This window comes from Myotis yumanensis, unplaced genomic scaffold (genome assembly GCF_028538775.1).
Source record: "Myotis yumanensis isolate MYYU_CA2020_CCGP unplaced genomic scaffold, mMyoYum1.0.hap1 SCAF_12, whole genome shotgun sequence".
NCBI classification, from domain to species: domain Eukaryota; kingdom Metazoa; phylum Chordata; class Mammalia; order Chiroptera; family Vespertilionidae; genus Myotis; species Myotis yumanensis.
Genome location: NW_027223763.1, coordinates 7,641,849 through 7,666,113, shown reverse-complemented (window position 1 = coordinate 7,666,113; position 24,265 = coordinate 7,641,849). Strand labels below are relative to the sequence as shown.

Sequence of the window (24,265 nt, the reverse complement as noted above, 5' to 3'; positions counted from 1 at the left end):
CAAGGGCAATTCTTTTGAGTGGGAAGCCATATAAAATGAAAACACACAGTACAAACTTGTACAATAGTTTAGGGTACTATTTCTGAATAACATATACCTTATTATTAGCAGCCTGTGAAACTTGCCTCTGGGAAAGTATTAATGTTTTGAAGGAGAAGGTAGAGGGAGGGGAAGAAAAAGAGGAAAGAGAGAGGAAGGAGAGGGAGACAATGGAGCAAACTGGTAATTTCTGTTATCTTTCCTATTCAGGAGCCAGGGCTTCCGAAAAATAAGCTTTTAAAGGAAACATTGTAGATGATTTCTTCTTTAACGTAAAATATTGGGAGCATATTTAATACAAATAATTTCTGCCATGAATTTTATTTAAGACCATTACACTTCACGTTGGTGTACGTCTCTGTACATATATACACTCATGGGCTCCAACGCTTATTTTGGCTTTGTGTATTTGCTCCTTTGGAATCAAATAATTAGTGACTTGGAGGCCTCTGCTGTTTCAAAGCACCAAAGTCAGGGGTATCAGTGGTAGACACAGCTGTGTATCTCAAATATGTCTCAAGATGCTGCCTTATATAATCCCACCAAGTATTCCATGCTGCTCCGTCACCATGGCAACCAGAACCCTGCAAGCACTTGGGCTTTGATCATTTTTCTGACAGTATTCAAAGCTATTTCTAACACTTCATTACTACTGTAACTACATGCAACAGCTATTTTAAGCACAATACCATTCATTCTACCCATTTCTCACTCTCTGGACTATGATTCCTTACACAGTAAGTGGAAAGAAGTTTATTTATCATGCACATATTATCAGAAGGTATTTTCAGGAAGAAAAAAAAGCTCCATTAAGACAGTCACAGCTGGGAAATTGAAAAGTCTCTGACAACTTGGATGAATGGCTTAATGTAAGGTGAAAATACGTATCTTTGAGAGTAAAAAGAGAATTTATTATACCCAAATAAGACATTATATAGAAACTCTCAGGCCTTTCGTGCACTGAAATACACTTTCTCACTCTGTACATAAAGAGTTAAAAAGTCTAGGTGAGAGGGAACATGAGGGGTTGCCAAGGTGCTATACATTTTATTTCTTTATCCAATTACCAGCCACATGGATGTATTCAGTCTGAAAAAAAATACCCTTAGGTATACTTTCCTACAAGTACATTACACTGCAATAACAAGTTTCATCACCAGTTTGTGAACTCAAGAAAGAAAGAGAAAACAAATAGGAAAGCAAGCCAAAAGATAAGCTCAAACAATGCAAGGAATGCCGGGAAAGAGGGCCAATGTTAAAAGCTGACCCTATCCCAGCTGGATTCCCACTTCACCCCATTTCCCCAAGAGCAAACGCTGTTCCAGAACCACTGCCAATGTATTTCTTGTTCTCTATAAGCACTGTGATCCTGATTCCTATTCAGACCAACACAAATGTAAAAAACAAAAAACAACAACACCCTTCTTTTAATTATTCCCAAAGAAATCTTCTCGATTTCAAAAGAAATGCCTAAAACCTAGTCAATATTTGAAAGTAGAACGGTGTTTAATTTATATGCTCAAAGAGCTTTGGACCAGAATTGTAGAGCAGTATGGAGCATGCCACCTGCGCCTCCAACCCCCATCATGGGAACTCGGTCACAGACCTGTGGAACTCATAAACAGAGGCCTTTCCCATTGCTTTCCAATCAAGGACTAATACTGAACAAAACACTTATAAACATTTATATAAACAAGCACAGAAAATACACAACTCAAGTGCACCAGACACTGAGAAAATCAGCACCCCCCAGAAGGAAGAGACCAAATGGGCATTAAGAGCAAACAGGACTCATCACATTTACTAGTATTTAATACAGAATTTTTGACAAAAAAATATTATTTAAAATATATTGTTTTTACGTTTAACTACATATCATAGGCAACTTTTCATTTATATCTTCACCAAAATATTTTTCAATAGTTTTATATATACAGTGAGTATATATAAAATGAATTTTCTTTAAAAGTGAAAAGAAAAAGAAAGAGCCAAAGTACTAATCTCTCAGTAAATTATAGACCTGGCCACACTCCTCTCAAACAAAAACCCCAAAACAATCAGAGGATATATATACTTATTCATCACAGATACATATTTTTGTAGAAATAATTAAGCTTGTTTAAACTGAAAAAGGGCCCTTCACATAATACCTAGTTTTTAAAAAAGCAGTACTGCAAAAAGCACTGATATAAAATGGCAAGATGAAACATGTCAGGCATATGGTACACAAATTTGAGACATGAGAAGATGCTCAACATCGTTAGTCATTAGGGAAATGCAAATCAAAACTCATATGTGGACATAAAACTGAAACTCATAGACACAGGCAGACAACAGTATGGTGATTATCAGAGGGAAGGGCATGGGGGGTAGTAAAGGGTAAAGGACCAAATATATGGTGATGGAAGATGGTTTGACTCTGGGTAGTGGTCACACAGTGCAATATACAGATCATGTATGATAGAAATTGACACTTGAAACCTATATGACCCTATTAACCAATGTCACCCTAAAAATTTTAATAAAAACCACGAGATACCACTTCACACCCCCTTCGATGGTTATCATACAAAAGACAGACAATAACAATTGTTGGTGAAGATGTGAAGAAAATGGAACCCTCATTCACTGCTGGTGATGTAGTCTCTTTGAAAAACAGTCTAGAAGTTCTTCAAATGTTAAATATAGAGTGCCATATAACCCAGCAATTTTCCCCATAGGTATATATACTCATGAGAACTAAAAATATATGTCCACACAAAACTGTGTACACAAATGTTCACAGTAGTATTATTCATAGCAACCAAAAAGGGAAAATAATTCAAACATCAACAGATGACTGGATAAACAAAATATGGTAAATCTGCACAATGGAATATTAATCTGTAATTAAGAGGAATGACGTACTGATACATGTTACTACATAGATGAACCTCAAAAAATACTCTATTTTGTGAAAGAAGCCAATCACAAAAGACCACATATTTTATGATTCTACTTATATGAAATGTCCAAAATATGTAAATCCATAGAAACAGAAAGTTGATTCGGGGGTTAGGAACTGGGGACAATGGAGAGTCACTGCTAATGGGTATGGGGTTTCTTTTGGGGTGATTACTGTTCTAAAATTAGATTATGGTGATAGTGGCACAACTCTAAGTATACTAAACCATGTAATTGTAAACTCTGAATGGGTGTATTTTTATTGTATGAAATATAGCTCTATAAATTGGAGGGAGAGAAGAAAAAGCAGGGCTGAGAGATTTAAATAGAACAAAACAGTACAAAATTATTTACCCACTTACACACAGGAACACATCAACAAAGACATGTGGACAAAAGTGCATATAGCTTCTGCTGCCAATCTGTTCAGGGCATGCACAGCTAAACTAAAAATAACACTGTCTAAAACACTCAGTCATTACTGTAGTCAACAGATATTTTATCCAAAGAAAAAGAAAGAATAAAAGAAACAAGCAAATAAACAAGTGTACAAAGACTGCAACAGGAGAGAGGCCCCATTCACCTGCATTATGCATTGGTAGGCTCCTAGCCCTCCATACCCCAATGTGTAAGATCAGATGTAAATGGGGTATAATGTGGACTAATGTATAAAAAAGCATGGGAAAAGAGCGCTCCTTAACTCAAGGACAACACTAAGTTACCCTCTTTTCCTATTGTTTTTTCATCTGAGAATGAAGAAACAGTGTCAAAGAAAAAAAAGCATGATCACTTCTAGTACAGGTATTGATGCAACATTCTATCCATAACTTTCAGAAAGGTACCATACTTCAGCCATGGGGGGAAATACACAGAACTAGAGAAAAATTTAAGGTATCAGCAGTCCACTAACCTTAACCCATTGAACAGTTGCTTAGATTTATCCAGAAGATAACAAAAATCAGTGACTGTTTTCCTCTCTCCCTGTGGGATGTCATCTTCAGCACCTCCAGAGGACATGATTTCTTTAAGAGCAAATTCAGTCCTGCAAGAAAACACATGTCCATTAACCAAGAAGGTGAAAATAAAAAGAGAAACAGACCTTAGCTACACCATCTGATAACACTTTTTTTCAAGATGGAGAATTCTTCTGATTACATGCAAGCCATCAGATAATTTAAATGTACCATGGTGGGGGAGACCAGATAATCTCGTATTATCGGTGGGACTGAAAATTGTTACATCCATATTGGAAAGAGAGTTTTAGAATCTTCTTTCATCCAATAAACATTGTTTGAAGGACTATTACATTCCAGGCACTCCTTTACATGGTTCAGAATGGAAAAATGTTTATTTTTTTAACCTAGTTATCTATTTGTTCCATTCTACAAATCCATTCAGGAAAATAATCCTACAAATGGAAAACATAGGTATCATGTCTTCTTTATCCATTTGTCTATTGAGGGACACCTAGGTGGCTTCCATATTCTGTCTGTTGTAAATAATGCTGCAATGGACATAGGGGTTGCATATATCTTTTTGAATTAGTCTTTCGATTTCTTTGGATAAATACCCAGAAGTGGGATTGCTGGGTCACATAGTAGTCCTGTTTTTAACTTATTCTTTTTTTATTTTTAAATTACAGTTGACAGACAATATTATATTAGTTTTAAGTGTACAATTTTAATTTTTTGAGGAATCTCCATACTATTTTCCATAACAGCCACACCAGCTTACAATCCCACAACAGGGTTGTCTGATCTCTCATCCCAATGCTTTAAACCTCATGGGTTCTGCCTCTCTTTTCCCTTAAATCGAGATAATAGTATTTAAGCCACCCTCTCCAGTAATTAGAAATCACTCTTTGAAAAACATTACAAAACCCAAAAGATTCACTAAAGTCAATTTTTAAAAATGAACTTTGGCTATCAGATCAGATCTACTTGTCAAAGCATGATTCTAATTATTAGATATTTGACTTTGGGAGTGTTATTGAACTTTTCTAAGCTTTTGGATTTCCTCAATTCCAGAATGGGAATTATAATATTTACCCTTCATACAGGTATTAATAAGATTCAATTAGATCATATTCATAACATTATAGTCCAGAAAGGGCACATTGTTAATAAAAGGCAACAAATATTAAAACTGGTAATTCTGGGTGTTGGGATACAACAGTGAAGAAAACAGGCAATACACAGAGTGTATTTTCTAGTGGAGAGACAAAAATTTAAAAATATAATATCCAGGCGGTAAGATGTAGTATGTGGAAAATACAGCAGAAAGGGAGACAGTGTGATTTGGGGTAATGTTTTAGTTGGGATAGGTGAGGTGATACTGAGAAGGTGACATATGAGCGGAGACCTGGGTGAAGTGAAGGAGTGAGCAAAGTAGAGAAGAGGGAAGTTCAGGTTCCAGGTGCAGGGAACAAGTACAAGGTGCTGAGGCAGGTATATACAAACGGTTTTATCTATAAATAAAACACTTAAAAAAAACCACACCAGCTCTTTCTGAATACATTAATATGAATAAGATTCATGATCCTGCTTTTCAAGTACCACAAAAAGGAGACAGAGTAGACAAACCCAGATGCGCATTTCCCATGTCCAGCATCCTGGTGCGGGCTCAACCTGCCCCTAGCAGGTATGCCTTTTTCTGACTGACAGTCCACCTAGAGCAGTGGTTCTCAACCTTCCTAATGCCGCGACCCTTTAATACAGTTCCTCATGTTGTGGTGACCCCCAACCATAAAATTATTTTCGTTGCTACTTCATAACTGTAATTTTGCTACTGTTATGAATCGTAATGTAAATATCTGATATGCAGGATGTATTTTCATTGTTACAAATTGAACATAATTAAAGCATAGTGATTAATCACAAAAACAATATGTAATTATATATGTGTTTTCCGATGGTCTTAGGTGACCCCTGTGAAAGGGTTGTTCGACCCCCAAAGGGGTCGCGACCCATGGGTTGGGAACCGCTGACCTAGAGGGACTGCCTTTTTCTGATTTGCACATAGGTACCATATAAGCCACCTGTGGCCCCTACAGGACTTCCCCTCCAATAGAATTTATTAGCTCTACAATCACCAAAGTGGTGTTAATAAGCCTGTCAACTCAGAAATGGAAACGGACTAATTAAGTTGGACTAGGTTCTATAATGACATTCATTAAAAAGGACTTTCGATGTGATATAATCCCAACTTTCATTGTCCTTATCTTGATATCGATAAAAAGAAATCAATCTAATAAGTTAAAATAAGGCCATGTGACATACACTGAATCTAGATTCTAAAACCCAGGTACAAGTCCCAATTGTGCTGTTTTCCCCCAAAGTCACACAGCTGATGGTTTAACTGAACTTAGCTTCCTCATTTGTAAAGTGAGGATAATGAATGCTGCCCTCTCTCACTAGGCCCGTGGTCGGCAAACTGCAGCTCGCGAGCCACATGCGGCTCTTTGGCCCCTTGAGTGTGGCTCTTCCACAAAATACCACAAAATACCACGTGCGGGCACGCACGTACAGTGCAATTGAAACTTCGTGGCCCATGCACAGAAGTCGGTATTTTGTGGAAGAGCCACACTCAAGGGGCCAAAGACCTGCAGTTTGCCGAGCCGCAGTTTGCCAACCACTGCACTAGGCTATTGTGATCAAATCTGTTTCAATGTTACCATATCATCTTATCAAGATATCCAGTAAGAAAGTAAAAAAGCAAAATGCAATTATATTATAATAAACATAGACAATGTTTTTATTAAGAAAAAAGACCATGTGCATAACAATAGACTTTAAACTAAAAAGCATTGAAAAAATCAAATAAATAACACCAGGCTTCCACATCCTATCCTATATAATAAAAGGGTAATATGCAAATAGACTGAACAGCAGAACAACCGAACAACCAATCAAAGCATAATATGCTAATGATATGCGAATGCTGCTCAGTATGACATGCACTGACCACCAGGGGGCAGATGCTCCAACTGATAGGTTAGCTTGCTGCTGGGGTCCGGCCGATCGATCGGGACTGAGTAAGATGGGCCAGAAACACCCTGGAGCCCTCCCACGATTCCTCCCCGGCCTGATCGTGCACTGGTGGGGTCCCTCAGCCTGGCCTATGTCCTCTTGCAATCCGGGACCCCTCAGGGGATGTCGGAGAGCCAGTTTCAGCCCGATCCTGCAGGCCACTCCCCTTGGGAGGGTGCCAGACGCAGGACTCACGGCTGGCGAGCGCTGCTGTGGCAGCACGAGCCTCTCCCGATCAGGGACTGATTGGGTACGAGCCCGCAGCAGGCACAGTGGGGCCGGAATGAGTGGGAGCAGCAGGTAGGAGTTGCAGGCAGCATTGGACTACGGGTTTCAGCCGATCCCTGCAGGCCACCCAGAGGGACCCCACCTGTGCATGAATTTGTGCACCAGGCCTCTAGTTAAAAAATAAAATTCTCTGCTGCTGAGTAGTTCCAGCTGTTCCTGCTGCTTATCACTACCAAGAGGTCAGAATGTGCCGTGATGAGGACGTACATATAAAGACAGACAGTACTGCTGATGGAGGATTTCTTACAAGAGGACCCGTGTCAAGTTGCCAGAGTCCTCCTCTCGTCTAGGTTGACAATTATTCTTCTGTCAGGACTCTACTCTTGGCAAACTCAAGGCCTGTCCTTAAAAACAAGGGGTAGTTATTGGGGCAGTTATTCTGTAGCCAAGTACTTGACTCACACAGCTCAGCTGTCTTATATCACAGTTCTTCCAGTACATCCATCATCTCCTTACTAAACTGTAAGCTACCTGAAAGCAGTAGCTGTCTGAAAAAACTTTCTGTAAAGCGCCTGTGAATACTGTCCCCAGATAATTCCAAAATACGAACTGATCAAAGGCAGTGAAAAAGTTTGTGTTCCTGCCATATGACAGGCATTGTTCCAGGTGCTGGAGACACTGTGTGCGTATGTGCATGTGTCCATGAATTTATTTATACCAAAGATAGCTGAAAGTGACTGTGGCAGGGACTTGAGAATCTGCAAAAGCTGGGAACGTTCGTAACTGAAATCCAGGAAGGAAGGAATGCCAAGTAGCTGTCACTAAGAGAATGAAAAAGGCAAATGTTCAACCTTCTGAGAAAGAAGTCTGATTATCATCAGATTGGTGTTGTGGAATGTGAGGAACTGACAAGTTTTTTGTGAAGAAAAGGAAACCCCTCAAATTCCCAAAGCCTTAGCCAGATGCTGACCTAAAACTATGCGGATTAATTATCAGGAGACTCCAGTGGGTCAGCGTGTATTCTACAAAGACAGGTATGTTTGGGGCCCGCATAGAGACCACAGAGCAGAGTGCTTACGCGCATTGATAAGAAACTGCCTGCACTCAACTCCTGGCTCCACCAGTCACTACTCAAACATAACTGCAATCTCGGCCAAGTTATTTAACCTCTTTGTGCCCTGACTTCCCTATATGTAAAACAGGATCTGCTACTTAGGATTTTCATGGAGATTAAGTGAGAATGTACAGAGAGTTCAGAAGAGAGCCTGGCACACATTAAATGTCATATAAGTAGGCCTACCATTTAATTTACCACCCACTGGGATAATTCTGTGAATGAAAAGGGACAATATTAGTAATTACATCAGAACTGCAAAAACTGAGACTGTGTCAAGCAAACCAGGACATATTGTAAGTGAGAACAAATGAGAAAATGTGACCAGAGGAAGTAAAATTTCCTGTCTCATCTCTTTATGCAGAAGCTGCCCATAGATGCAGGTACCAAACATTAACATCTGGATTATATTCTCCTGTGTGCACACTGTTAGAGCTAAACGAGCACACTTAGTGTTTTGCTATAAATGGTTTCGAGTAATAGACCAATCAATACTGACACAATCCCCTCAAGATTAATGACAGGCATCTAACACATAAATGGTAACAGGCAGAAAGATGGTAAGACTTGCTCCTTGCCCTCAAGAAGCTAACCACCAGTTCGTTAAATGATTCCTGCAGGTGCTTTCCTGCGAATAGTCCCCAGAGGCCATTGCTATAGCAAACACACCCAAACAGGAAGATATCTTGGAGAAATATTGAAAAAGATGAGAAAAGCAGCTTAAAAAAATGAAGAGAGTAAAAAAGAGACATAAAGGCGTATTTCATTATTTTTATACAGCATTACCAAATAGTTTAAGACATCCTAGAAAGAAAAACCAAAGTTGACACAAAAGAGTGTGGCAGGTCGCATTTGTTTTGGTCTATGCGGCACCCATTTCCCTTTCTTTATGGAATTACTGCTCGATCTCAATGGAAATCAAAACTCAATTTGGAACAAAACATACTAAGAGAGAGAGAGAGAGAGAGAAGGAAAGAGAATGAATCGGGGAAATTGTTAATTGTGTGTGATAATGGCTCAAAAAAAGGTCCTCATGTTTTAAGGGCAGGCACTGAAATATTAACAGATGAAATGATGTGATGTTTAGGAGTGGGTGTGGGTAGAGAGCAGCTACGAACTTGTGACTGTTGAAGCCTGAGTGATGGAGATATGGGAGATAATTATTCTATTCTATTTCATTCTAAGATTAAATTTTTTCATTTAAAAAATATTTTTTCCTACTTCATTTACAATATGATCCCAATGTCATAAAAGCATTTCTCTCTAGGCTTCTAGCTGTATGTATATTTACATGGAAAGATTTCTGGGATAATGAGTGGTAATAATGAGTGGTTATTTCTGGCTGCTGAGACTTGAGATAGCTTCATTACTTTCACATTCTAAATTGTTTGAATTCAAAATACTAATTGTGAAAAAAAAAGAAAACCTTAAAAACCAAAAAGAAAAAGAAAAAAAATGCTAATTGTGACTTAGTTTCCCCAAAATAATAGAATGATATTTCTTAGACCAAAAGCCTAAAATCAAGTAAGATAAGTGTTAACATTGGTTAAATTTGATTAGTGGAAACACAAATGGTTATTTTCTATTTGTATTTTCTGTATTATTTTTAATTAAAAACTAATCAAGTACTTGTGAATATTCTCTAACATAAGGTTTCTTATTATTTGTCATTGCCAACATTTTGGGCCAAATAATCCTTTGCTGTGGGTGCTATCTAGTGCACCGTAGAATGTTTAGCAGCATCCCTGGCCACTGCCCACTAGATACCAGTTAATAACACCACCATCCTACTGTCATGGCAACTGAACATGTCTCCAGATGTTACCAAATGTGCCCCAAGAGGTAAAATCTCCCTCACCTAAGAACCACTGCTCTAACATGATAAATCGTCACCAAATTCTCAATTCTGCAAAACACATATTTCCCAATCCTTAGGTATATCTTGCATGTATAATAATTCTCAACATTATGTCAGTCCCTCTTATTCTTAATTCAATTACTAAATACTTTACTTGTAGTTCAGACTACCTCAAGTAGATAAACCAATTTTTCTGCTGCAGATTGAATGCTGAAATTACTTCTTTTATTCAGTTCCAAAGCCTGAAACTAAAAACCTTAGGCTACATATCTACACTAATAAAAGAGAAACATGGTAATTGGCGTACGACCGCTACCCTTCCCATTGGCTAATCAGCGTATCCTTATGCAAATTAACTGTCAGCCAAGATGGCGGCCGGCAGCCATGCACTGAAGCGAACATGAGGCTTGCTTGCTTCAGTGACTGCGGACTCCAATGTTCCCTGCCTAACTTGCGGGCCTCTCAGCTGCAAGTCTAAGCAACTAAATACTATGTTGCAAATAAGAAGCTAAACAAAACCCCAGAAACCAGCCGGACTGAAAGCCAGCCAGACCACAACATTGTATTGATGTTTTCAGCAGCCGAGGCCTCAAAGCTAAAGCTGGCCCAGAATAAAAAAAAAAAAAAAAGAAAACAAGGAGCAGTTGGGAGCTTCAGTCACCCGCTTCTGGAAAACAGCCCTCAGCCCCTCACCCAGACTGGCCAGACACCCCAGTGGGGACCCCCACCCTGATCCAGGACACCATTCAGGGCAAACCAGCTGGCCCCCACCCGTGCACCAGGCCTCTATCCTATATAGTAAAAGGGTAATATGCCTCCCAGCACCAGGATCAGCGTGATAGGGGGCAGCGCCCAAACCCCCTGATCGCCCTGTGGCTCTGTGTGTGACAGGGGAAGGCACCCCAACTCCCTGATCAGCCCTGCTCTGTGCCTGATAGGGGGGAGCTCCCCAATCCCCTGATTGCCCTGCGGCTCTGTGTTTGACAGGGTGCGGTGCACCAACCCCCTGATCGGCCCTGCTCTGAGGGTGATAGAGGGTGGCGCCCCAACCCCCCTCCACGGGCCTTGCTCTGTGTGTGACAGGGTAGAGCCATAACCTCCCCATTGGCCTGCCCTGAGTGTGACAGAGTGCAGCGCCCCAAGCCCCTGATCCGCCCTGCTCTGTGTGTGACAGGGGGCGGTGCCCCAACTCCCCTATCAGCCCTGCTCTTGCGTGACAGTGGGGAGCTCCCCAACCCCCTGATCGACCCTGCTCTGTGTGCGACAGGGTACGGAGCCCCAAGCCCCCTGATGGGCCCTGCTCTGTGAGTGACAGGGGGCAGCGCCCCAACCCCCCTCCACGGGCCTTGCTCTGTGTGTGATAAGGTAGAGCCATACCTCCCCATTGGCCCTGCCCTGAGTGTGACAGGGTGCAGCGCCCCAACCCCCTGATCCGCCCTGCTCTCTGTGTGACAGGGGGCGGTGCCCCAACCCCCCAATCGGCCCTACCCTGAGCATGACTGAGGGTGGCATCGCAACCTCCTGATCTGCCCTGCTCTGTGCATGACAGGGGGCAGCGCCCCAACTCCCCAATCAGCCCTGCTCTGAGCCTGACCAGGGGCTGCACTTAGGGATTGGGCCTGCCCTCTGCCACCCGGAAGCAGGCCTAAGCCAGCAGGTCGTTATCTCCCGAGGGGTCCCAGACTGCGAGAGGGCACAGGCCGGGCTGGGGGACCTCCCTCCCCACCCCCCCAAGTGCACAAATTTTTGTGCACTGGGCCTCTAGTAGTACCATAATTTTCAAGAACAAGGGGAAAAGTATTAGAAGGTTATATAATGCAATCTTCTTTAAATGTACAACTTGACCTTTGGTCAAACTAAACAGTCCCAAAACATGCCCCAAAGCTGAGTAACTCACACAAACATAAATGCTCAAAGGATAGCCTCTTCTAGCCTATTATCGCCTCTTAGGAGATCCGCAGAGCAGCAACCTCAGTACCAGCCAGAGTTTATTAGAAACACGGACTCCTCAGCCCCACCCCATACCTACTAAAATGGAACCTGCATTTTAACAAGCGCTCCAGGTGATCTGTATGCACGTTAAGTTGGAGAAGCAGTGATCTAGCTGTTCATATATAAACTTGCTTGCAGCTGATGTTTAGGGAGCTATATTCTTGTAATACAGAGAACAAGTTTCTTATACTTAGGGTGATAACATAAAAACTGTATAATTACAAAATAGCCACAGGCAAGAGAAAACTTAATGGAATTCACCTATATCACCTCCAAAAAACTATCTATAATTATATGAAACCAAAAGCCATATTTTTAAATTAAGTTGAGCCCAGCCAGTGTAGCTCGGTGCTGAGTGTCTACCTATGAACCAGGAGGTCCCAGTTCAATTCCTGGTCAGGGTACATGCCTGGGTTGTGGGCTTGATCCCCAGTGTGAGGCGTGCAGGAGGCTGCCAATCAATGATTCTCTCATCATTGATGTTTCTATCTCTCTCTCCATCCCCCTTCCTCTCTGAAATCAATAAAAATACATTTTAAAAGTAATAATTAAATTAGCCTGGCCGGCGTGGCTCAGTGGTTGAACATCGACCTATGAACCAGGAGGTCACGGTTTGATTCCTGGTCAAGGGCACATGCCTGGGTTGTGGGCTCGATCCCCAGTGTGGAGCGTGCAGGAGGCAGCCGACCCATGATTCTCCCTCACCATGGATGTGTCTCTCTCTCTCTCTCTCTCTCTCTCTCTCTCTCTCTCCTTTTCCCTTCCTCTCTGAAATCAATAAAAATATATATTTTTTTAAAGTAATAATTAAATTAAATTAAGCTGCGAAATTTAAACAGTCATTATAATAGACCCTTCCCGTTAAAAGAGAAGAATTTAATTACCTCTCCCAGTACAGTGTAAAACTAGTCTGAATAACATAAAAGCTATGGTTCCTAAACCTGGCTGACTATCCTGAAATTTTTTTAAACACAGACTAGTGGCCCGGTGCATGAAATTCGTGCACATTAAAAGGGAATTAGAGGATATATTTTAATATTGCTATTGCCCTTTCTCTATAATAGGAGTGTCAGAGATGAAAGAAAATGAAATGTATACGAAAATCTTCCTCTTGTCAGAGTCTGGGGCATGCCACGGGACCCAGAGTCAAGTCCCTGCCAACCCGCATGCACCTCGAAATCGCGAGAGACCCAGACCCGGCTGGCCACACCCCCTTGGGCAAAATCCAGACCCAGCCGGCCCCAACCCTGTCAAGCCCCGCCAGGCAGGGGGCGCAGCCTCAGGTCTCCAGTCAAGCCCCGCTGGGTGGGGGGTGTGGCCTGAGGTCCCCTGTCAAGCCCCACCAGGCGGGGAGCACAGCCTCGGGTCCCCCGCCTCGGCCTGGCGCCACGCAGCCTCAGGTCCCTGCTGATTGCTCGTTATCGCTCGTTACGAGAACCCCGCCTCTGCTGTGGGCACAGCCATCTTGTGATGGGGTGACAGAGTGAGGGTCAATTTGCATATTACCTCTTTATTATATAGGCTTTCTGGAACCTACTTCTAGATATATGACTCAGGAGGGTTTGGAGTCTATATTTTTAAGAACTATTTTAGCCAAAACTGGTTTGGCTCAGTGGATAGAGCGTCGGCCTGCGGACTGAAAGGTCCCAGGTTCGATTCTAGTCAAGGGCATGTACCTGGGTTGCGGGCACATCCCCAGGAGGAGATGTGCAGGAGGCAGCTGATCGATGTTTCTCTCATCAAAGTTTCTAACTCTCTATCTCTCTCCCTTCCTCTCTGTAAAAAATCAATAAAATATATATTTTTTTTAAAAAGAACTATTTTAGCCATTTCTAATAAATTCCATTTGAAAACCAGTCTTAAGAGAACTTTTTAAAAATTAGTTTTCTTTCTCATTACTTTTTAAAATAATGGATATGCATTTGGCCTATTTCAAATAACTGATATGTAAAAAGACTAAACTAAGGAACTAATCAGTCCTGGCGGGGGGGGGGGGGGGGGGGATCTTAAATGTAAGTGAATTCATGTAGTCTCAGTGACCCACACCTAGGAAAGGGTTGGTCAGCCTACTCAGCAGTCATGTAGTGCCTGGGAATAAAGAAATCATTTCTGAGTGTCTAGACTTGAACCCAATTCTAGAATGACTATAACTAGCAACCCCTTTTGCACTATACTGTACACCAAGCATGTCAAACCCACGGCCAGCGAGTTTGACATGCTTGCTGTACACAGGAGCTTAAAAATATATTTCTAGCCCTGACTGGTTTGGCTCAGTGGATAGAGCGTCAGCCTGCAGAATCAAGGGTCCCGGGTTCGATTCCAGTCAAGGGCATGTACCTTGGTTGCAAGGCACATCCCCAGTGGGGGGATATGCAGGAGGCAGCTGATCGATGTTTCTCTCTCATCGATGTTTCTAACTCTCTATCCCTCTCCCTTTTCTCTGTAAAAAATCAATAAAATATATTTTTAAAAAAATATATATATAAATTTCTAATAAATAATATGAACACTGCAGAATCTTACCCTGCCCTGTGCAAGGTAAGATTGCATCAAGGCCTCTAGAAAGGTCTGTATTTCAAGGTGAAAAAAGGAGAAAAAGAAAGGAATATGAGGGGGAGCAAGAGAAAGAGGAGGAGGAGGAGAATAAAAAATATATAATTTTCCCCAAGACATGAATTTTAGTAGCAACCTAATGAGCTATTTGTGAATCTGTCCATTTCTTTATATCTCCACTGTCACCATCTTAATTTCAGTCAGTATCATCTATTGTGGAGCCTTTTTAAAAATATTTTTAAAATCTTTAAAAAAATATGGCAGCATCTGTCTGTCCATTCTTGCTGCTATAACAAAATACCACAGACTAGATGGCTTATAAACATCAGGTATTTATTTCTCACAGCTCTGGAGGCTGGAGGCCTGAGATCAGGGTGCTGGCCTGGTTGGGTAAAGGCTCTCTTCTAGCTACACAGTTCTCACTGTATCCTCACATACTAGAAAGGGACTCAAGGATGCCTCAGGAGCTTTTTAAAAAAATGTTTTTTATTGATTTGAGAAAGGAAGAGGGAGAGAAGCATTGACAGAAGAGAGAAACATCAATCTGCTGCCTCCTGTATGCACCCCAACCAGGGATCAAGCCCACATTCCCAGACACGTGCCCTGACTGGGATTCAAACCAGTGACCTTTCAGTGCACAGGACGACGCTCAACCATCTGAGCCACACCGGCCAGGACTCTGGAGCTGTTTTTAAGGCACTGATCCCATGAAGTTCCGCCCTCATGACTTGAGGACCTCCCAACAGCCCCACCAATTACCTTTGGGGGTTAGAATTTCAACATATGAGTTTTGGGGGAACACAAATACTCAGATCGCATCAGCATCGTTAAACCAAACATCCTTAACACCAAGGTGTGCCAGTGGTGTGACCCTGGCAGTAATTCCAGATCTCTGAATTCCCTTGGTTCCTGCCTGTTTTCTGAACCAGATCAGTGCTGTGAGGTACTTGACAACCTTCCAATAAATTCCTTTTCTGCTTAAATTGGCTGGAATTAGGGCCTGTAATGCTCAACCAAGAACCTTTCCTGAAACAATGCCATGCCTTTTTCCTTTCTTTTTTTTTAAATGACCTGTCACTCACTAAGTATAGCCTTCCAAAACTGCGTATAATTAAAAAGCTGAAATTCTAAATGCCATTCACATCATCAACCTCTTGAAAACAGCTTGCAAAGTGAACAATGAGTTTTATTTATTACTTTGATTAAATCCAATCCTCTACCTACTCTGAGCTTGCATCTTAACCATGGCTGAAGAAACACAATCATACTGACTGGGCTCATTTTCAATTCAGGACCTCAAAATGGGCGCTCCCACCACATTTTCTTCGTTCCTTCACTCTTTACCTTCCTAGAGCACTGTTTCTCACCTTCTCTGCTCTCCATCGTCACCTTTAGCTGATGGCAACTGTTCTATGGTTCACTGAAAAACACAGGCAATCGGTACTGATCTTCCACACACCCGACCACACTTACACCAACCACTTGCATCTGAACCATATACCTCCTTGTCTTTCCTTCCATGACCTTGATTGAACTGTAAGGTCGATGCCTCCACTTATGCATTAGCTTTCATATCCCTTGCTATTATTCAAGCACATCAGTCCATCAACCGTTCTCTTTCTACAGCATCATCCATTGTCTCTTCTCTACAGCACAATGGTCATCAGTTTCAAAGAGGCTGTGTAATCTCCCAACTTAAAACCCCTCGCATTCCCCTCTAGCTTTCGTGCTATTTCTCTATTTTCTATCTTCTTCACAGACTACCTCTTTAAAAGACATGTCGATATAGTGGTCTCCAATTTGTCTCCCATCTCTCTCCAACACACACCAATCATTCCATCGAAGCATTCTATCAATACTAATGATCTCCGTGCTGATAAATCCAACGGGCAATTCTCAGTCCTCATCTAAGTTACTTTTTGGGGTAACAGAAGATTATTTGACTTTGGGTGGTGGGCACACAGTGCAATATACAGATACTGTAACATAGAAGCCCACACCTGAAACTTATATGATCCTATTAATCAATGTTACACCAATAAATTTAATTTAAAAAAATACTTCTTGCCGAAACTGGTTTGGCTCAGTGGATAGAGCGTCGGCCTGCGGACTGAAGGGTCCCGGGTTCGATTCCGGTCAAGGGCATGTACCTGGGTTTCGGGCACATCCCCAGGAGATGTGCAGGAGGCAGCTGATCGATGTTCCTCTTTCATCGATGTTTCTAATTCCCTATCCCTCTCCCTTCCTCTCTGTGGAAAATCAATAAAATATATTTTTTAAAAAAATTAAAAAAAATACTTCTTTTTTTTTTTTTTTTTTGCCCTAGCTGGTTTGGATCAGTGGATAGAGCGTCGGCCTGTAGACTGAGGGGTCTCGGGTTTGATTCTGGTCAGGGGCACATGCCCGGGTTGTGGGCTCGATCCCCAGTGGGGGGCGTGCAGGAGGCAGCCGATCAATGATTCTCGTTCTCATCACTGATGTTTCTCTTTCTCCCTCTCCCTTCCTCTCTGAAATCAATAAAAATATTTTTTAAAAATACATTTTTTTAAAGTTGCTTATCAACAGCATTGGGCCCTGTTGGTCATTCTCTTCTCTTGAATACTCCTATTTGTCTTCTAAGACATCATTTTCTCCTCTTACCTCACTGGCTGCTCCTTCTCAAGTCTCCACTGAGGGGTCACCTCATCACCCAACCTCAGAACGGTGAAGTGCCCCACAACTCAATCCTTTGAGGTGTTCTCTTCTCCATCACAGTTAATAAGTGTACACCCTTCCAAACCTTATTATTTGCATAATCAAATATATGGTGATTTTCTTTTTTAAAAAATATATTCTTATTGATTTCAGAGAGGAAGGGAGAGAGAGAGATAGAAACATCAATGACGAGAGAGCATCATTGATCAGCTGCCTCCTGCATGCCCCCTACTTTTTGGAGGAGAGAAGAAGGAATTTTTTTATCCTCACTCAAGGACATTCTTAAAGAGAGGAAATGGGAGGGGAGGGAGAGAGAGATACATTGATTGGTTATCAAAGCCACAACCCAGGCATGTGCTCTGTCCAGGGACTGGACCAGCAACCCTTTGATGCACAGGACGATGCTCAACCAACTAAACCACTCCAGCTAGGCAGAAGGAATTTTTTAAAAGGAGGGAAAATTCGTGGGTTCATCCCTGTAGTTTTGCTCATGGATGAGCAGAAAGATTATATATACACTGACTTCTGGGAACACCAAAAAGAATCAATGCAGAATTTATTAAAATCAGATAAATTATATCTTCTTTATTCTGGTTCTTTAAACTCCTGAAGAAATTTAAAGGCCTGAAAACGATTAATGTTATTTTATATGTGTACATAACCATCAATATGTTAATGCTAAAATACAGAAATATACTTAGAGACATATAGTTCATATGAAAAAAAACAGGACGTTCAAGATTCCTGAGAACCTTATGATTTAAGGAGGCAGAGAGAAAAGAAAGAATTGTACGAATTGTATGTGTATTGTTATTCTCTGTATCTCTTAGGTGAAGTTTTCATTTCCAAGTAATATCCTTCTGTTATTGGTAAAATATATTCTGGATATTTCAAAAGAGTATGCTACCTGAAATAAACCTACATTTCAAAGAAGCAGAGTTTATGGATGTTTCATGAATCTCAAAGACTTAAAAATAACAGTCAACAAGCAATGGGAATTTTCAATACTAACAGTATTTAAGAATATGAACACATTTAGAACATTAACTGAAAAAAATAACAATAAAAATGACCGCTTATTGGATGCTAAATCTGAATTGCAAGCATAAAAGAGATTTAATAAAGCAATATAACATTTATTTTGCACAAAATGAGTACATAAAATCAAACAGAAGCCTTTAAAAGACAAACTCTTATGCATACCAAGATTTCTTTAAACTCATTTAGGGCTGTTCAATGTTAAGTATCAAAAAATTAGGAAAGCTGATAATCGACAGTATTACAATTTAAAAATGCTGAAATGAGGCCTGGCAGCGAGGCACAGTTGCACTGCTGGTAAAGTAAGGAAGGGAGGGGGGTCAGATGTGAGAGATAGCTTCTATGGTGGTGTTTTTCCTATTTGTGCGCCACACAGGGAAATCTCCCATCTAGTTATTAAACTTTCAGTCTGTCTGAGGTAATAGCTATTATGCCAAAAGCAATTACCCAGGCTGAAGCAGGAGATCTGAGGGTTTTGTTGTTATGTTAGCAGATGTGAGATAATTCCTGGGTTTGTGTTACATGCTCTTATCCCTTAATCACATCTACAATATCGAAATTCTCACTCCGTTCCCATTTCTTCTCAACTGGCAAAATTACAGATTTTTTTTTAAAAGATGCCCTTACCCTAGATATATGCACTCTTAAGCATTTGGGCCCAGATCATTGTTTGATGTGGAGACTGTCCTGTACATAAGATCAGCAGCATCCCTGCCCTCTGCACACGAGATGCCACTAGCACGTTCCCCAACTGTGACAATCAAAAACATCTCCAGACATTGCCAATTGTCTCCTGAGAGGCAAAACCACCCTCAGATGAGGAACACTGATCTGCTATTATCTCAAGAAGTTCATTCACCACTTCCCCCCTTAAATAGAGGCCATTAAACATGAATTTCCTCATGTTGTGCTACTACTTCAAATTGTCTTCTTCCATCTCCCAAAGAACAGCTGCTCTTCTTGGCCTCCACCTATACACCATGACCTGCCCATCAATTATCCTCTGGCCAGGATATTTAATTTCTCTCTCGGGTTCAAAACATGCTCATTCTTTTCTTTCCTAAACAAACCCAAACCTTTCTCCTCTCTCTCCTTCTCTGTACAACTAAATCTTCATAAGGATCCATCTTATACTCGTGGCCTTCACTTTTCCTCACCTCATCTAAGAAAATCTGTGAAATGAAAAAAAGTTATCTTATATAATAAAAAGCTAAAATGCAAATGGTCATCATGCCCTCACGCTGTCAGGCCGTAACGCCTCAGACACTCAACACTGGGGAGAGAGGAATGGGGACCAGCCAGGCACAAATGAGTTCACAAGAGAGGAATGGGACCAGCCAGGCTGCGACCCAGGAGAGGGACAAACCGCCCGCCCTGCAATCCTGGACACCAGTGGCTGGGGCTGCGACAGGAAGAAGGACAAGCCACCCACCCCATGGTACCGGGTGCCAATGCCTGCGCCTGCGGCCTGTGAGAGGGGCAAGCCGCCTGCCCCACGGTCTCAGGCGCCAGCGGCTGTGCGTGTGCCTGCGGCCCAGGAGAAGGATAAGCTGCATGCCCCACAGTCCCAGGTGTCAGTGGATGGGCCTGCACCTGCAGCCCAGGAGAGGGACAAGTCGCCCGCCCCACGGTCCCCTGCGGCTGTGGCCAGCCCAGGCGAAGCCGGCCCGGGTCCTGGGTGCCTGCGACCGGCCAGAGGAAGAAATCCAGGGTCCTGGGTATGGGGCAAGGCAGAGGCAGTTAGGGGCGATCAGGCCAGCAGGGGAGCAGTTAGGGGCCATCAGGCAGGCAGGCAGAGGTGGTTAGGAGCGATCAGGCAGGCGGAAGTGATTAGGGGCAATCTGGCTGGCAGGCAGAGGGGTTAGGGGCGATCAGGCGGGCGGGCAGGCAGGCAAGCAGTTAGGAGCCAGCGGTCCCAGATTGTGAGAGGCTGTTGGACATCCCCCAAGGGGTCTCAGATTGGAGAGGGTGCAGGCTGGGCTGAGGGACACCCTGCCCCGTGCATGAATTTTGTGCACCAGGCCTCTAGTATATATGTATGTGCGTTCACTTTTATAAAAAACGAACTTCTGAAGAAAATATTTGACCTGGTAAGCAACCCAACTTTTGATTTCCATGACACTGGTCTCCTAATTCTCTTCTGATGGCTTTCTCTGGCCATTTATCGGTTTCTTCTGCATCCTCTAAACACAAGTCATCTGTTAGGGACGATTTTCAGTCCTCTCCTAAATGATTTCCATGGCTCCAAAAAACCCCTAGAAATTCCCTGTATCTCTGACCCCATAATATATCCTGAGCTCCAGATTAAGATTTTTTAACAGCAAGGAGGCAGAATTTTGAATAAAAAGATAGTAATATTAACATAAACAATAATAACAATAACCAAAAGAATGCCTTCTACATGCCAGGCAGTGAAGAAAAGTTTATAAATACTACCTCATTTAATTTACTCTTCAACAACCATCTGAAGTAAGCCCTACTATTCCAGCTGTATAAATAAGGTTACAATCTCAGACAAGTCAAGTAAACTTTCTCACATAGCTAATAAATTAAAACTATAGGAATTTTTTTATACTTTAAGGCCAGTTTTCTTAAATTTTACTTTAAGGCCAATTTTCTTTTTTTTTAATATTTTAATAATTTTTATTTCTTAAAGTATTACAAAGAGTATTACATATGTCTCCTTTTTTCCCCCCCTTGACATTCCCCCGGCCCCTACCCCCCGTCCCCCCCGCCCCCCCCCCGCCCCGTGTCTTGTGTCCATTGGTTAATCTTATATGCATGCATATAAGTCCTTCAGTTGGTCTCTTAATCCCCCCCCCCCCCAACCCTCCCCAGGCTTCCCACTGTAGTTTAACATTCTGTTCAATGTTGCTCTGCTTCTGTATCTACCCCTGTTCATCAGTCCATACTGGTCCCCTTTATTTGTCCCAACCTCACTGGAGTAGTCTCAACCTCACCAGGGCCGTCTGAGCCTCACCAGGGCCGTTTCAACCTCACCGGGCCGTCCCTACCTCACGGGGGCCGTTTCAACCTCACCGGGGTCGTCCCTACCTCACGGGGGCCGTTTCAACCTCACCGGGGTCGTCCCTACCACACCGGGGCCGTTTCAAACTGACCGGGGTTGTCCCTACCACACCGGGGTCGTCCCTACCACACCGGGGCCGTTTCGACCTGACCGGGGCCGTCCCTACTTCACGGGGGCCGTTTCAACCTCACCGGGGTTGTCCCTACCACACCGGGGCTGTTTCAACCTGACCGGGGTTGTCCCTACCACACCGGGGCCGTTTCAACCTGACCGGGGTTGTCCCTACCACACCGGGGCCGTTTCGACCTGACCGGGGTCGTCCCTACCTCACGGGGGCCGTTTCAACCTCACCGGGGTTGTCCCTACCTCACGGGGGCAGTTTCAACCTCACCGGGGTTGTCCCTACCACACCGGGGCTGTTTCAACCTGACCGGGGTTGTCCCTACCACACCGGGAGGCCAATTTTCTTAAGTGATATTATTTCATGTTACCTTTTACATTTCTCCTCAAAACTCAATCCTCAGGGTTTCCATGATTTTCACAGGATCACTTAAGGTCAACAAGGTAAACTATACACTCTTGGCCTCTGTAGGAAAGAAAGCATTATTTTTCTAAGAATCCTAGGGCTAAAAGAAAGTCAGCGTTATCGAGTTCATCGCCAAGCCTACAGGCAGAACTGTACGGAAACCATGCCAGACAGATGGGTATCTTCTATTTTTAATGACATCTGGGAAAGGAGATTCTTGCCTACTAAATTTAGATTACAAGCCAAAGGAAGGAAGCATAACTAATTTTATGCTCCATACAGCTACACCTTCATATATATAGTAGTTGGCAATATGTTTCCTAGCAGGATTATTAGAAGTAGAAATGCATACTTAAAAACTACAATAAGAAATCAAGCCAGTCACGGGAGAGGGACTCAACAGGACTCTTCAAGCTTACCAGAAAACAAAATCATTCTTGTCCAAAGTATAAAGGAGCTGATATCACATTCTTCCTATTATAACCCATTTGGCAGAAGTAACTGGAACAAGAACAAAGGAGCTCCTAGTCAATTCCAAATCTTATTGGAGAAGAGCCATGACTCAGTTTGAACTCAGTAGCATTTTGAGATGTATAGTTCTACCCTTGTCATCACTTCCTCTAGGCTCTAGGTTTTAGAATCCAAATACTTCACAACTGCCCCCAAAAGATTTCAGTCTAATTCTGCCAATCAGATGATCTTTGCTGGCGCTCAATACATTATAGGAAAAACAAACAAACAAAACAGCCCTGACCAGTTTGGCTCAGTGGCTAGAGCGTCGGCCTGTGGACTGAAGAGTCCCAGGTTCGATTGCGGTCAAGGCCATGTACCTTGGTTGCGGGCACATCCCCAGTAGGGGGTGTGCAGGAGGCAGCTGATCGATGTTTCTCTCTCATGGATGTTTCTAACTCTCTATCCCTCTCCCTTCCTCTCTGTAAAAAATCAATAAGATATATTTTTTTAAAAATTAACAAATGCGGCCAAATAAAAAGATTTGTCAGTGCACTTAACTTTAAAATATTATTTGCACTGTTACAGCAGAAAGGTAAAATCACTTTAAGATAATTATCTTGAAGAAGTTACTGGCTAGAGCTGACACAAAAGTTTCATTGGCCTTAAGTCAAATACTTTCCCAAATTAACCATTTTAGCATACATCTTCACAAAGTTAGGAGGGCTTTAGCATTACTTCAAATAACATAATCCCTAGGTCAAATTGTACTGTAAAATTAGGTTCATCCTTTTTTATAATGATGAAAGGAAATTGCAGACTAGATAATTTCTTAAATTTTGACCTCCAAAATCACATTAAAATCTAGCACAACCTAGCAATAAATGAAAGTTAATAAAGCTAGAGAAATGTTTGTATAAAATTATAGTAGTGTTGGTACATTTTTAAAAACCCAAGTCATGGCTTGACCATTTCCTGAAGTATTCATCATAGGAAATGTCAAAGATAAGATGAAAATAATGACCTGACCCAACCAGGCAAAATCATCAAATATCTTTCTGAAAGTAATTCATGCTGTTTCCCAAAAGAAAGCATCCATTTCTCTCCATAATGAGTTGGGACATTTGTTGCCAAAACATTTCTTTCTCCTATTTGTTTAGTGAATGATTTGACAATGAATTGGCATTAAAGAGACAAGGTTTTATTTTGTCAAATTCTAATTTTATAATCATTGTTTTAACCCACCTAAGTAAAAACTGGTTACAAGCACAAAATACATATTTTAAACACCAGTCTTAAAATTTAAATCAAAATCTTCAATGCTATTATAAATTGTATGCATTTTAAAAATCATTAATATCAACATCCTATGACCCAGAAGTGAACCAGACTGGTTTTAAGATTTCAGCATACAACCGTTACGAGGTCTGCCTATGACTGAAACAAGAGGACTATCTCTATCCTTTCAAAGTTTTATAACCTTAGTCTAAAACATAACTGTGAACTTCAAGGAGCACTCAGAGGGCAAAGGGGAGACACCAATGTAGGAGCAGCTCATTAGGCTTAAATAATTTCATCATAAACTTCTCTCAATGCTGAGACCCTAAAGCTATTCTTATTTTACTTAAAGTGGCAGCACTATTTTGTTGCCTGAACAACAGTGACCCTCAAAGGGGCTTAACAGTTTTTACATTTGCTGGCAGTGAACTAAAAGCTGACATACCAACTGTTAGAAGCCACCTGGTGGTGAGAAAACCAAGGCCCCATTTAAGAT

At 42.0% G+C, this 24,265-nt stretch overlaps 1 protein-coding gene across 2 annotated transcripts in view; it reads right to left on the bottom strand.

Moving 5' to 3' along the window:
- SCAI (suppressor of cancer cell invasion) overlaps positions 1–24,265 on the bottom strand; it is an 80,916-nt gene that overhangs the window by 43,991 nt on the left and 12,660 nt on the right. For both annotated transcript variants that reach the window (XM_070430701.1, XM_070430702.1), the window contains one exon: positions 3,893–4,024. In XM_070430701.1, the coding sequence (XP_070286802.1) occupies positions 3,893–4,024 (132 nt within the window). The remainder of the gene's footprint in view (positions 1–3,892; positions 4,025–24,265) is intronic.